Source organism: Tilletiaria anomala (assembly GCF_000711695.1).
Source record: "Tilletiaria anomala UBC 951 chromosome Unknown K437scaffold_16, whole genome shotgun sequence".
Taxonomy (NCBI): Eukaryota; Fungi; Basidiomycota; class Exobasidiomycetes; order Georgefischeriales; family Tilletiariaceae; genus Tilletiaria; species Tilletiaria anomala.
In genome coordinates, this window is record NW_013547006.1 from 127040 (window position 1) to 141621 (window position 14582).

Consider the following 14582-nt stretch of genomic DNA (forward strand, 5'->3'; position numbering starts at 1 on the left):
GAGCACGTGATATGACTGTCGAATATTGCGGAGCGTCCGGTGTGGTCAGTGATAATGACGTTTGCGCTAGCGTACCTAATGGAGTACAGTGTCACTTTTTACCCCTTGCTCCGGCGGCTAGGCGGCGGCCTGGCCCTGCGAGGCGTGGAGTGTGTGCCGCGCTGCAGGCGAAGCCCAGCCTTGCTGGCTACGTGGTGGAAGTTGAGCATTGGTATTGATGAATACATTCATCGCGAGCTGCGTTGAACCTAGTAAGAGACAAATCGTCTTGAAGGCGCAATTTAAGGGATTCATTCCATTTCATGTAGACTCGTTACGAATGAGATACCTTTATACACAGGTTTGTCCTTGGTCGCTAGTAGAGAGTGACTTTTTAATGGCTTTACATGGATAAAATACATTTTTAACATTGTGACATCTCCGTAGGAACGCGCTTCGTCAGTCCTGAAAGGCTTGGCAGCGCTTGATCACCTGCTCCAGCGTCGTCGCATCGCAAAGCTCAAAGTGGCTGCTGATCAAGTCGGAGATGTCGATGTTCTCGACGTTGCTAATACCAAGAAGGGGCCCCGAGCCGGCCACGCGCGGAAGCTGGCCGTTGCGCATCTCTTCGAGCGAGATGCCTGATCCAAGCCAGGCGGCGATGGCGCAGACCTGGAAGGGGGATGGGCAAAAAATCCATCAGCCGCCAAGTAAGGTTTAATCTACACGGCACTTAGCGAAGCAATTTCCAGGAGCCCCACCATGTCATTCGAGCTATACGCGTTGACGAAGCGTCTGCCGACGATGCTCCGTGCTTGGCGAATCGTCGAAGGGGATGGAGTCATGGGCCCGTTGATAAGAAATACGCTGTCGACCAGATGCGCCGTCTCGCTCGGCGTCTTCGCTAGCTCGACGAGCGCAGCAAGTACCGTCGTGCAGCCGAGCGAGCTGCCGACGAGGATGACAGGTCTGTGCCCTTGCACCTCTTTGCGCAGCGTCTCAGCAAGGACCAAGCCCGCTTTATGCGCCTTGGTCTTGGCGCGCACAAAGACGCCATCCAATGCGGCACTGGCGGCGTTGAAGACAGCAATTGGGAGCGTCAGTGCCGTGAGGCCGGCAAGGACAGTGTGCTTGATGATTTGTTCTGCCGCTCTGGCCCCACCGGCACGCATCAGCTGGTCCAACACATATCCGCGCAGACCGACGCCCGCCTCCACCATCATGTGCGTTTCCGTCTTGACGGCATAGATGTCGCGCGAATCGACAGTGCGCTCGAACGTGTCCGCCCACGGATTCACCTGGTCCTCTTCTTTGAGTAGCAGACCCGCGACGCAGATCGTCGCGTGAAGGCTCGGGATGGCCAGCCCCGCCTCGCGTGCCTGATTGCGCAACTCGACAAACTCGAACGAGTCCAAGCCGCGCAAGCGTTGTCGCACGCGATAGCCCGCCAGCCCTCCTCCGCCAAGCCCGAGCAATGTGCCCATCAGGACGATCCCGCTGGTTGTCGCAAGGAAGGACAGCCCAGTCAATCCAACGAGCGCCGGTGCTACAAGTGGCGCGGCAAGCCCCCCGGTGAGACCGATGATTGAGCCGCCGATCGCAAAGCCCATACCCGTCGCAGCCCACTGTGCCCAATTCGCCTTACGCTTCTCTCTGTCGACCGTGTGTGCACTGACAGTGTTCATCCACGCCCCCCTAGGGTTGTCGCGAGGGAGACTCTGCAACGGGTCGGCTCCTTGATCCTGGTTGGTAGCAGCCTTCCTTCCTTCCTGAAGCAGGAAAAAGATGCTCTGCGCTAGTGCCTTTTCTCCTTGGTAGACATCGATGCCTGCCATTCCCATCGCCTTGCATGCGCGGAAGATGACCGCCCTGGCGCGAGCGTCGTAGTGGCAGATTTCATTGGGCTTTGTTGGCGCCTTGGGCTTCGCCTTGCGATCTTCTGATGCAATCTCCTGGTGCGTTTGAGATACACTGCCATCAGAGGGTCCTCCAGATGGCACATCCAACCTTCCTACTGCCTTCTTGGCCTCATTCACCCCAGCTGTTACGCCGGTCGTGAGGGTATTCCACGATGCTAGAGCTCCCTTGCTGAGTGCACCCCATGCCTTGGTGCCAGCTTCAGACATGTTGTCCACTGCGTCCTTCGTGTGTGGTGGTGGAGGAGGTAATTCATATTCCTTGGTGTCTGCATCTGCAACTGCGCTTTCTGTGCTCTTACGAGCGCTACATGAGGGACCTTGCGGCTGAGTCGGTGGCTTTTCAAAGCCAGATTGGATGCCGATTGGAGAATCTTCGGGAAGCGCTCCGAAGAGCATGTCTTGCTCGAAGAGGGTGGTGGTGCCATCCACTGCTCTATATTGACCCAGGCCGAACGCAACGAGAAGTAGCTCATGGACCACCTCCACATTCTGGCCGTCCTCAAGCGCGCCTCCCACTCGTTGCCGAATGTCACCAATATCATCGAGCTTGAGGCCTCCGACGAGCTCTTCCGCCGACTTCTCAGGCTCGGTCGGTTTGAACTCCCCCTTAGCTGCCTGCAGCACGTCTTCTTCATTAACGTCAGTTGGAGGCAGTGTCTCCTCCGCGACGCCTAAGTGATGACAGGTAGCTGTCGTGAACTGTGTGTGGATAGTGCATCAGTGGCGTTGTGCAATACGATTTCATACTTTTCGATGCTCGCCTTTTGAGCAAAGTCTTGCCAATCTTTGACGTATTCGACCCATCTTTGGCGTTTTCCAGGACCCTCGCTCGCGTCCTCCTCTCCCTCTTCCTCAAAATGCTCCGTCTTGTCCTGCTCTGATGCAGTGGGTGACGCTTGCTTGTTCTGCTCCAAGCTGTCGACTTGCTCTTGTGCGTTCTTTACGGATTCGAATGCCGCATAACGAGCAGCGATACACGTCGTGTAGCGTAGAGCCGGGGTCCATGCAGGCGAAAATGAGTTCAGCGCCTTAAGATCCAGCTGGGGCTTGGCCTTGCTGAGCTGTGAAGACTTGAAGGAAGACATGTTTGTCTTTCTCCTGCTTCAGCACACTTCCATTTGCGTGCCACCACCCCGTTCGCGACGATCGATGCAACAGTACGCTGGTCTCAATTCGAAGGTATGCAGCCCCTCTCTTCTATACCACCTGTACATGCAACCAAAAGAAAAGTACTTCGAGCGCTCGTTCAATACGTATAACTCGAACACGACATAGCCAACAAGAGCCACGCCGGCTGCGGGGGAGCCGCGAGCAACAAAGACTGGCTGCAAGATGACGCAGTTCCATTAATAGCCAAATAACCACAGACGCCACCGCGCGAGCCGCACACAGTGACCCAGAGCCTGGAAGCCCGCAATGTTCGGGGATTTGATCGGGCAGCTTTGCCATCCTACAAGCTGCACCACAGCACGTGACGTGGGGCAAAGACGCATCGGCTATCCTCTCGCTCAGCTGGAAGGGTCGTTCTCCTTCACAAGCTTCACGGGTGTGAGGAGGAGGGGATGGAGGAAGGGGGGCTCCTGCTCATCCTCTCCTACGGCAGACTTCCGATCGGAGACCATCAAGCAGAAACTTAACTACGAACATGTCTGTCACGGTGTACAGCAAATCGCAGGTGGACGCAGTGCTGCTGCAGCTATCTCGTCAACCATCAACCCTGCTGGGAAACCAAGCTGAGGTCTTCTATCAAGTGTCTGCAGCAGCAAAGCAACCAGACCTCGCACAATGCATGCAAATCCCGCAGCGACTCGCGATTAATGCGCCTAATCATCACATGCTGTTCATGCCCGCCCGTGCGCTTGACACGACCGCGATCAAGATCGTCAGCGTGCCGAAAGACGGGATACCCGGTGGGATACCCGGGACCACACTGCTCTTTGACGATGAGACCGGGGTGTTGAAGGCTGTCATGGATGCGTCGTCCCTCACCGCCGCCAGGACTGCTGCAGGTGATGCGGCAACCAGCTGACACTGTATTTCTCTTCTGGATATGAACTGACAAACGGGTGAAATGTATGTTTTTATTTTGATGGTTGCTTCGCTCAGGCTCGGCATTAGCGACGGCTCTGGTTCTTCCGCCTGGCACCTCTACCGTGTCGGGTATCGCAGTCTATGGAAGCGGTGCACAAGCATACTGGCACGCATTGTTGCTCACTTCGCTCTATGAACGTACCCTCGAAATGGTCGCTTTCATGGTCCCCAAAGGGCGAAGTAGCACTCGTGCGAGAGCGACCCTTGATCGGCTGAAAGCTGCGCTAATGCCCGAGCGTTCATCAACGCTGTCGTTTCTGGTGTCTGAGAACAAGAATTTGCTGAAACACGCGGACATTGTGTGCTGCTGCACACCTAGCACAACGCCGCTCTTCCGAATGAACTCGCTTAAGCCTGGCGCGCATCTCAACCTCATCGGGTCATGTAAGTCCCTCTCACGATACACCGTCCACACCCATTGCGACTAGCTTTACTTAACTTGGGCCATCTCTAGATAAACCACACATGCAAGAAGTAGAAGAGCAGCTCGTTCTCCAAGCGCAATCGCGGGGCCTGATCATGGTGGATTCAATATCATCATGCCGTTGAGTTTGCATCGTGCTACATTCTGCCGATACAATCCTTGCGCTGACAGCTTGTCGCATGCAGGTACTGAAGCAGGCGATCTCTTGAAAGCAGAGATAGATTGGACCAAAACTCGCGAGCTTGGTACTCTCGTGCAGCCACCGCCCGCGGTGGAAGTCGATGTTGCAGCCAACGAGCGCGAGAGATCAGAGATGGACGTCGCTAGCATCGGGAAGGATTCAACACGGTTCACGATATTCAAGAGTGTCGGGATTGGCGCTCAAGATGTCGCCATTGCCAAGCTAGTCCAAAGGTTTGCTTCCGGGCAGACTGTGCATGTGTAAAGGTCTGGCATCTTCTTGATTTGCCAAACTGCAAACATAGTATTGTACTGTACTGCTAATGTGAAGACTACATTCCCTAAACATACGCAAGTGCCTATTACTGTAGGCGGGGCAAGGTAAAGGAAAACTATGCGATCGTCTGCTCGTGATTGTGCCACACCCACTGCTGTAAGCGCCGGATCACTTTCTTGGTGCATGCTTTGGGGCATCGCCCGTGGCAGCTGCAGAGGATCAGGCGCCGCTCTTTAGGAGCGCATCGAGCAGCCTGGCATCGCTCGTCGCCAAGTGGGATAGGATCTTGCCCGCCGTGCCTTGTATTCGCATCTGTTGGTCCGCTTCCGCTGCGCGCGGATCTACCACAGGCGAGATGGGCCTGGTGAGTGGCGTCGAAGAGCCGGTCCCTGGACCGCTTCTACTGGACGCCTGCCCGCCTGCGCTTTCGACTTGTCTTTGCGTGTGGATCTCGCCTAGCGCCTTGCTGAGGCCTTTCCATCCCTGTTCTTCCAAACGCAGCGCACTGACGCTCAATGACTCCTCTTCGGTGCTCAAGCTTGTATCTCTGCTGCTGCTGCCGCCTTGTGCGACTTGGTCAAGCAGGCGTAGACTATCGCCTCGTTCTGCTGACCCGAGCTGCCCTGACGCTTGTGATACGCTTGATGCGTTTGGTGTTAAAGGGGGCAGTTTTGATCGCCTCAGGTGATGCACTGCAGCTCGCATGTTCGTTTGCACTTCCTTTGAATGTCGATGTAGAAGGCACATGGTCAGGAGCGGGTTCTGGTAAGCTTTATAACACGATGGTGAGAATATATGTCCACTCACATTGAGGCCCGTAAACCAGTCCTGCGCCTTCTTCTCAAATTCATCGGCATCTGCCTCGTCGAGGTCATTCGGGTCGTTTGTGAGACCCGGATCGATACCAACAGCGCTGCTATGCCGCCTAGGTAGAAGCGCTGAGAGCGAGTCGGCTGCTTGCGAAAGGAGATTCGCGAGTTGCTAATTGCACACAAATCAACGGGGATTGTCAGAGTTCATCAGTGACACACTAGGCTGTCCTCGAGCACAAGTGTGGATTTATCTGCGCGGACTCACTTCGTCACCTTTCTTCAGTCGGTCGATCATCCGATCTGTCTTGGCATCGCGCTGCTTGGCGACCGCAGCAATGCGTGCCTCCATCGTGGCCCTCTCATTAGTCCTGTCGCGCTCTGCTTTGCGTCGTTCTGCCTCCTCAAGCTGCCGCTCGCTGGAGCGTTGGTCTTCATCCATGTCAGACGGAGGGCTGGCTCCCGTGCTAGCTGCGGCTAGTGATGCAGGCAGCGATGGCGGTGGCGATTGCGGCGCCAAGGACGAGGTGCTTGCCTTTGCAGCGTCTTGGTTTCCTGCAGGTGCAAAGTCGTTTGCCACGCCAGGTGATGTTTTGGATGCAGATGGAGCGCCATCCATCTCGAATTATGTCGTTACGCAGCTCCTTGATGTGGAATCACAACAATAATTGGCAACCCTTTGACACGCTCGATCGAATACGAAGGGCGCGTGGCAGAATAAGGCACGCTGACACCGATGTTTTGAGGGTAGCTGAAAACGATTTGGCAGTGGATCGTTGGCGTGGACTTTCGATCAATGGGGCTGCCGCAGATCCAGGACTATGGTATGGTCAAGTCGATTGAATGTCGAGGAATCCAATGCGCCTCGGTCCCAGGCGCTCGATCCGAGCCGACACGTCCCAAAATTTGGGCCCCAAAAGGTTCTCTGCTACCAGCGAAGGAAACGACCGATAATCCTGTGCCTTGCACTGAGAAAGCTGCGCTTGATGGACCCAGGGTAACGTTGAATAGCGGGCAGAGGCTGGGGCTGAGCTCGAGATGGCCGGTGAGGCGACGAGGTTGGAAGACTAATATGAAGGGGGAATACTTGCGTCTGCAGTATCGATTGCGTCTCTGGCTGGCGTCAAGGATCGGAGGGGATAGCCTATACACGCGGTACGCCAGCTGGAGATTTGCGAAGTGGCGCTGAGTTCCAATCGAGCAGCGACGTGTCAGGTCGGGTCAAGTCTGGGGATCTGAGCAGCGTCTGGCCGCGGGAACCAGAGCTCATCTAATGTCCACAGAATGCAGACCCTGTCGAGGACTTTGACGACGGAATGAACCTTGTCTAGAGCGCTTCCCTCCACCCGTCCCCTCTATCACCGAGCTTGCCCTGAACTGATGAAGACAAGTGCATGCTTCGGCCTGGTTGGGCTCGCAGAACGATAGGTGGTGGAGTGCTCTGCCAGCCGTGAGCTGATTGGTTTGACCGTCTTTGCGCGCTTCACGCAAGCCCACTCTGTCTACGATGCAGTGAGTCCACTCTAGCACCATCCAACCGAGATCTTTGTGCGAGCGCATGGCCATCCTCTACCTGTGGAGGCTGAGAGCGCTTGAGCGAGGTTCTTGCGTCACGCTCCCGTGTTCCTGTGCGCCAACCGCACTCTTTCGCCAGCACAGTTGCTGTTGCCCCTTGGAGACAAGATGTACACAACCCTATACCCCAATAGCGTTGAGTGTGTTCATTTTTGTGATGAGGTTCTTGTCCCGACACACGCTCTGTTCCAGAGGTCGCGCGTCATGTTGCAGAGTCACACGTGCGTCCAGTGCGATCGCGCCTGGTGGGCAACGAGAAGGACAAAGCCGGACCGTTCACATCAAGAGGTCTAGACTTTCTGCAGGAAAGAATCGTGCACATACTCGCAAAAGTATGGTCTCTTCCCTGGTTTCTTGATTTCGATGATCCAGTCATTCGGTTCTCACCCCTCGCGAACAATCTATGAAATGCACAATGCACCCTGATCTGATCGTCTGTCATGCGCCTTTGTTCGCATGATCAATGAGACGGTGGACGGTGGACGGTGGACAGCGGTCGCCTCATCGCCTGATCGATAATATGAATGGTCAAGGGGCAATAATCAACTACCCCGGAATACACCTCAGGAAACCAGTAATGCAAAGTTGACCGACTGCCGATAAACTCTACACATGGCACCATTTGGACTGCGTCTCACTTGGGCAGGAGGCAGGTAGTCGATGACAGAAATGGATGCCTGCCACAGGCCTGCCCCGCAAAAAAAAGACAGGCTCTCCAGGACAGAAAATACATTTTGATTTTTCATCCAGAAAAGAGTAGGGCATAGTAAGACAGTTTTTGAAGAAGTTGTGCTTGAACCTGGTTGTAGGTGGAGATTTCTTGCGGTACTCCACCATGCACGCTCCACTTTGTAGGTAGCCTACCATCTGCATTTCATCGTTCATGGCTCACTGTTTATCATTGAGCGGAAGGAATGTATGAAACCCAAGCCATATGAGCAAGAAAAGGCGCCAAACTGATCTGGGACGTTTGGCACGGCATATCCGCGCAGAGAAGCGGGGTGAGGAGGGAGAACACGGCGCCTTTCGGGTTCGAAGAAGGCAGGTTGAGGTGGGCGAAACCCCAGAGGCCACTTTGGACCGAACCAGTCAGCTGATGCTGGGCGGCACGTTCCGCTCAAGTCATCGGGTACCCAGTTGAAAAGTCAGGTCAGTGCTACGTGAGCTAATTGTCAGCTTTACAGCCTGCACGACAGTCGTGGCTCGCGCCATGTCTGTGTTCGGCAGGCAGCCTTCGGCATCGAAAGCCACGTTTGGGAGCCGCCCACTAATGTTGTTGCTACCGGTTCGATGGCGATAAATGAACGCCGGGCGGTGTGCACTTGCGCATCTACATGCGGGTCGTGCAGATCCATGGTTCATATTCATATCGGAGCTAGTTCATTTGCAATCGAACACCCCTTTTTGTCGGTGACAAAGGTGGCGTAAACTCCAACGAATACGAATGAAGCGGCGCAGGTACAGTTTGCGAAACACTGGTGAAGACGCACTGACGCCCGCAACGCGCTGGAACCTCTCGGCCGATCCCTCCATCTACGCCAAGCGCTGCTCAGCTTCTATCCTCATCTCCATGCCAGATGTTTCGCCACCTTGTCATGCCTTCACTGATCAAAACGCGGCTGGCTCTCATCTGAAAACCTGCCGGCGCAAAACGGCGCCTGACCAAGGGACATCCCGTACATCGTGGGCGCATCAACGCTTCAAGTCGAAGTGGACCCTTGTTTGGTGTAGCCCGTCGCCAGATCATGTTCGTATCGATGGTCACTCGAATCTCGACGAGCGGCAGACATGTGGCCGAAGGAGCGGCTGGCTGCCGCCAATGAAGCGAAAATGCGATATGGATACAGCATGGTCGTCGGATCTGCGTCGACAACATTTTAATCTCGACGGCTCCGTTCCTAATTCATCTAAGCCGCCACTGGGGCGCCCAGCCGCAGGTCACGACACCGGACCTTTTTGCCTGTCCGGCGGCACAAATGTTGATAGGTGTGAGTGAGCTGGTTTTTTGTGCGCCCTAGTGCCTGTACACCACCCCCTTGCCCCAGGGACGGGAGACGATTGAACTCTTGCGGCCCAGTGCTGTCCTCTCCGTTGTCAATTGAACATCTCACCTCTCCTTTCCCTCTCCCGTGCCATGGACTACAGAGACGGATGAACATGATTGCCTGTAAAAGGAAAGTGATGTGGCGAACTCAACGTCCTCGCAAGCATATTGAGTCCTTTTCCACCTGCTTCCAGGCCGTCGATTCTGAAACGTGGTTGACGACGCTGTCGCGTCCGATCCAGCTGCCATCCATCTTTGTTAGCCAAGGCACGCCTGACCATGCCCATGCCCCCGGTCCGCGTTCGCCCACGAATGGTGGACTGTCTGCCATCGCTGACCCATCCTAGGTGACCCTGACCCTAAACCGCGTGCGAAAAGTCGACCGCGCTCGCCGACCTGGACGTGGCCAATTTTCTCACCTTTCTCCAGTGACGCTTCTCTCGCTCGCCTTGCGACGTCTCGGCGTGGGGAATAGTAGCACCATGACCGTCTCAAGGTCCTCATGTTGTCGGCGTGCATGGGTCGCCCTGTGCCTCCTTGTAGCGTCGTATGTCGGATCTGCTGTCGCGCAGACCATCTCATGCTCCAGCGCTTCTCAGTGCCCATCGAGCGCGCCATGCTGCAGCTCAGGTGGCCAATGTGGAAACGGAGCACAGTTCTGCAGCGGAGGCTGCAATCCTCTGTCCTCGCACTCTCCCACCTCGTGCAACCCTGCGCCCGTGTGCCAGACACAGAATATCACGCTCCGGCCGGCGGACTTTAACAATTCGAATATCTTTATGCCAATGTGAGCGCGTCAAAGCCAAGCTAGGAGAGCACAGATGATTGATGTCTTGTCATCGCCGCCAGTCTATCGTACAATGGCACCGCGTCCACACCATTCACGCTTGAATATGGCAGCCTCGGCGCCGGCTCGGAAGGTGTCATCCTCCAACTGACCAACAGAACGCAAGGTATGCTGTCCACTACCCAATACATGCTCTACGGCGATGTCGAAGCCACCATTCGCCACAATGCGCAGGCAGGTATCGTCGCAGCTTTCATCTTTATGAGCGATGTCAAAGACGAGATCGATTGGGAATTCACGACCGCCAACGAGCAGGACACACAGACGAACACGTATGCGCTCGGAGATTACAACACAAAGCAGCCGCAGACGCTCAACCAGAGTGGCACCTTCTCGGTGGGCGATTGGCACACGTACGGCGTCAACTGGCAGCCTGACTACATCCAGTGGAAGATTGACGGAAATGTCGTGCGTACCTTGTACGCCAATTCGACCCACGGGAACTTCCCGCAGACGCCTTCACGCCTGCAATTGTCGATCTGGGCCGGCGGAAGCTCGCAGAACGACAAAGGCACGATCGCATGGAGCGGTGGTGCGATCGACTGGGGTACGCAGGAGTATCAGCAGAATGGCTACTATTCGCACGAAATCAAGAATTTCTACATGGGCTGCGCTCCGCAGAACACAGGGAATATTGCCACAACGGGAAGCGGACAAGGCGTGACGAGCTATGTCTACACTGGGCAGAACATCACAGGCACGAACCGCCCGGAGTTTCAAATGTCCACCAACCCCATATCTGCCATCTCCAACCCGAGTGCTGGTGGCGTGGCGGGCGTTCCCGGCTACGCCGGGACAGAGACCCCAAAGGTCACGAATGGCAACAGTTGGGATGGAAGCGGAAAGTCGATGGCAGACACTGTTCGCGCCGCCAGTGGTGCCACGACGAGCAAGCAAGCCGTGGATGATGGCTCAGGCAGTAATGCAGACGATAGCTCGCCGCTAAACCCGCACGACGCGCTCAAGTACGGCGTCCCCATCGTCGCGTCCGTGATTGGCGCCATCGTCATCTGGGGCATCGCGCTGGCCTTCTGGCGTCGCTCGCGCAACAAGAGGATCGCAGCGCAGTCCCAAAGCGGCATCTCTGGTGGCATGCTCGGTCCGGCGGGGGCTTCCTACTCCAGCATTGGCGCTCTGGGCACCTCGGCTGGGAAGTACTCCGCCTTGCCGCGGCAGGACATGGACGATGATGTTGTGCCGCTGGGCGCTGAGCGTAAGGGGTTCGGCTATGGGCCTGCTGCCGGGCCGTCGCCTGCGCCTGGTATGAGGAACGTCGGGCGAGGTGTCCCGATTGCAGGCGTAGACGTTGCCGCAGGAGGTTCGTCGGGTTTCAAGTTCGTTAACAACGCCATGTCGCCGCGGCAGTCGACCGAGTCGTACGCGCTGGGTTCGTTCGCCAGCACACCAAGGGCAAGTCACTCCGTGCCGTCTCAATACCAGATGCGTGGGCCTCCCGCCGCGTCATCTCCGAACAGGGCAGGAGGGCCACTGCCGCCGCAGCAGATGATGATGCAACATCAAGCATACGCGCCCTACTCACCAAGCCACACGCCGCACTCGGCCCGTGCGCATTCACACTACTCCTCGCACTCTCACCAGTCGTCGCTGTCGGGAGGTTACATCGTTCACTATGGGAATCAGCACTCGTATTCGGAGCCGCGGTACCACGGGTACTGAGCCGGCTCCATCTACACTTCCATCCATAATCGCCCTTCGGCACATCTGACATGTATGGATTTTGGACTTCTGGGGCGCTCGTTAGGGGATTCTCTTGCACATCATTTCGTTCGGATATTCTTCGTGTAACACAGATAAGAATTGCAGTATCTCCACACAGAAGTCGCCAATTGTTGCAAGAGAGCAAAAGAAAGCACTACCCTGTAAGGAAGGTGTGTTCTCTCACTTCTCGCCGGGCCTTTGACGGCCGCTGACACGAGTGCCCTTTTGAACTCGAGCTCCCCATCTGGGCACAGTCGAGGAAGAGCGGCGGTCAGTACTCGAATCTGAAGCGACCACAGGCGGAGGAGGCGCATGACGTACCCTCTGACTAATTTCTTCGGCTTTGGCTGATAGGCAAACTTCTTCGGATCCTGCCCTTGCCGGAACCTCTCCAGCGCCCATAGCAAATATCTGCGAGGTAGCAAGCGTGTCAGTTCAGCCTAGGTGCTGTTTTCAGTCGACTCTAGATTACTACCGGTACGCACCTCCGTTCCGCCACGGACACGCCTTTCTTCTTCAGATCGTCGCCGCGGAGCTTGAACATCTCAGACCAGTCCTCGCCTAGCGCTGTCGCGATGTTCGAGTCCGATGCCAGATCTCTCCGGGGTGCTCGAGAGATGGCGGCAAGGAAGGCACTTGGAGTATCGATGCCATCTGAGAGGGGTCCACACAGAGTAGTCAGTACACATGCTAGGGCATTTTCAGGGCCAAAAAGAAGTGGACACACCCCGCGGTTGAGGTATCGGCTTGACTCGCGCAATGGTCGCTGCACCTGCTGCTGACGTTGATGCGAAATTGCGGGTATGGAGCGAGAGGTCGCCGCGCCGCAGGACGGATGCGCAGGACCGGCAGCGCGCTGAGAAGGACATGAAGACGCGTTAGGTGCTTGTTTTCAAGCTGAGCTAGGACTTGTATTGAGGTTGGCGCATGCCCAAGATCGAATATTGATTAGAAGGGTGAGGCTCTTCGATGAAGGATGGTAGGTTTTGATTCCAAGGAAGCTGCAGATAGGTTTGGGGACTTTTCCTGCCACTGCGCCACTCTTTTCGTTCTCCTTGTGAAAAGCTGGTACACCCTTTCAGTTGCTTACGTATATAGTATTCGATTCATCATTGGATTGGTGCTTCCAACCATCTGCAACAGGCTGCAGCAATCCAGCACACTCCAGACAAGTTGAAATGCAAGAGTAGGGAAAGGGTTCAGCAAGCGCGAACACTCAGCAAGTACACAACCTGTACCGCAGATGCCTCGCTCACCGACCTCTGGTGATTGCCCAAGCGGCGCCTACGCTTCCAGATGGGACGCGCCGCCCTCCTCGCGCCGAAGGACAGGGTCACTGCGGTCAAAATCTCCAGAAGGCCGTGATCGCAACGAGAGCTCGGGACGCTACGAAAGTGTTCATCGGTACCATGGTGATGATGATGATGGGTGGCAAAGCTCAAGAGCTGGACCCTCGTCGCGGCCGTACAATGGCCGCGAAGAGCGCAGCGACCGCTATGTGCCTCCTCGCCGTCCGCGATCAAGGTCGCCGGACTTTTCACGGGACAGAGCGAGAGAGCGGGCCCGGTACGATGCATCGGGGAATGGCGGCGGTAGTGGTGCTAATGTTGCGGCACCTCCAGGAGGAATTGGGGAGATGGAGACAGCGGAGGCGAAGCCGAATTTCGAGCGCTCGGGGTTACTCGCGGCTGCTTCGAATAATGTGAACGGTGTCGCACTCAAGTACCACGAACCACCAGATTCAAGAAAGCCTAAGAAGCAGTGGCGTCTCTACGTTTTCAAGGACGGCAAGGAGATCGGTCAGTTCGATCCCTTTTGGAATGCGTTGAAACGCAGCGAGAGTGTAGTCTGACGTCCCTCCCCAATCCAGATCTGCATCACATTTCTCGACAATCGTGCTATCTATTTGGAAGAGACAGAGCGGTGGTGGATATTCCTATCGATCATCCTTCCTGCTCGAAACAACATGCGGTGCTGCAGTATCGCCTTATTGTTGAGCGCAACGAGTTTGGCGACGAGAAGCGAAGGGTAAAGTGAGTGATCCCGGCACACCCGAGTCCTTCGCGTGGATCTCTTTTCGAGCGAACAGCTGTCAGCCTGACTCCTCGGCGCTCCTTACCTCCTGTGCATCAATCAGGCCATTTTTGATCGACCTCGAGTCTGCCAATGGATCGGCAGTGAACGACCAGGACATCCCTCCATCGCGTTACTACGAGCTCAAAAGCGGCGACACGATTCACCTAGGAGCAAGCTCTCGAGAATACGTGCTCCTTGCTGAAGAGTGATGTAGCGATGGCATGGCAATATTCCGTCAGGTTAGATTAGTCGAAGCTCTAAGCTCCCCTTTCTCAACTGTAGCATACGGCCTGACGGCGTGAAGACAGTCCAGTCCACTTTGGCGCTCTTCGTTCCCTTTAGTTTCGCGCAACGAAGTGTCTATACACGTGTATTGCTTGAGAAGCCCGCCGCTCGCGGTCCTTCTGGCCCTCAACCCTATCCCACTTCTAGGCATGGACCCTGCACAGACCACCGTGACGAAGCACCCGACCAGGATAGCTTCACTGCTGGTGACAAGAACGTGAAACTAGCCCATATGAAAAGATTTACAAGTAGGATGACTGGTCTGAACGTTTGCGAACTACAAACAATATAGAATCCAGCAATTGGGGGGGGTGTTGTGATGGGTGGGAATTACAGGGGACATGCCCCCCCTTCTCA

At 55.7% G+C, this 14582-nt stretch overlaps 6 protein-coding genes across 6 annotated transcripts; 3 read left to right on the plus strand and 3 right to left on the minus strand.

Annotated features, from left to right (window-relative positions):
- Positions 1-378: 378 nt before the first annotated feature.
- On the minus strand, positions 379-3169 carry K437DRAFT_254828 (DUF726-domain-containing protein). Its single transcript, XM_013389301.1, has 3 exons — positions 2660-3169; positions 741-2597; positions 379-651 (listed from the first exon to the last, which is right to left on the minus strand). Exons 1-3 carry the CDS (start codon positions 2981-2983, stop codon positions 439-441), a joined length of 2394 nt encoding a protein of 797 aa, XP_013244755.1. The 5' UTR covers positions 2984-3169; the 3' UTR covers positions 379-438.
- A 308-nt stretch (positions 3170-3477) lies between these two features.
- Positions 3478-4926, plus strand: K437DRAFT_254830 (NAD(P)-binding protein). The gene is made up of 4 exons (XM_013389302.1): positions 3478-3907; positions 4005-4373; positions 4444-4533; positions 4599-4926. The coding sequence occupies exons 1-4, from the start codon at positions 3544-3546 to the stop codon at positions 4856-4858; spliced, it is 1083 nt and encodes a 360-aa protein (XP_013244756.1). The 5' UTR covers positions 3478-3543; the 3' UTR covers positions 4859-4926.
- A 47-nt stretch (positions 4927-4973) lies between these two features.
- Positions 4974-6399, minus strand: K437DRAFT_51346 (uncharacterized protein). Its single transcript, XM_013389263.1, has 3 exons — positions 5948-6399; positions 5678-5851; positions 4974-5590 (listed from the first exon to the last, which is right to left on the minus strand). Exons 1-3 carry the CDS (start codon positions 6296-6298, stop codon positions 5090-5092), a joined length of 1026 nt encoding a protein of 341 aa, XP_013244717.1. The 5' UTR covers positions 6299-6399; the 3' UTR covers positions 4974-5089.
- A 3014-nt stretch (positions 6400-9413) lies between these two features.
- On the plus strand, positions 9414-11985 carry K437DRAFT_233200 (glycoside hydrolase family 16 protein). The gene is made up of 2 exons (XM_013389303.1): positions 9414-10085; positions 10148-11985. The coding sequence occupies exons 1-2, from the start codon at positions 9781-9783 to the stop codon at positions 11820-11822; spliced, it is 1980 nt and encodes a 659-aa protein (XP_013244757.1). The 5' UTR covers positions 9414-9780; the 3' UTR covers positions 11823-11985.
- On the minus strand, positions 11746-12829 carry K437DRAFT_254834 (uncharacterized protein). Its single transcript, XM_013389304.1, has 4 exons — positions 12592-12829; positions 12350-12518; positions 12186-12275; positions 11746-12108 (listed from the first exon to the last, which is right to left on the minus strand). The coding sequence occupies exons 1-4, from the start codon at positions 12731-12733 to the stop codon at positions 12045-12047; spliced, it is 465 nt and encodes a 154-aa protein (XP_013244758.1). The 5' UTR covers positions 12734-12829; the 3' UTR covers positions 11746-12044.
- A 182-nt stretch (positions 12830-13011) lies between these two features.
- K437DRAFT_254836 (SMAD/FHA domain-containing protein) lies at positions 13012-14256 on the plus strand. The gene is made up of 3 exons (XM_013389305.1): positions 13012-13663; positions 13735-13897; positions 14002-14256. Exons 1-3 carry the CDS (start codon positions 13501-13503, stop codon positions 14147-14149), a joined length of 474 nt encoding a protein of 157 aa, XP_013244759.1. The 5' UTR covers positions 13012-13500; the 3' UTR covers positions 14150-14256.
- The last annotated feature ends 326 nt before the right edge of the window (positions 14257-14582 follow it).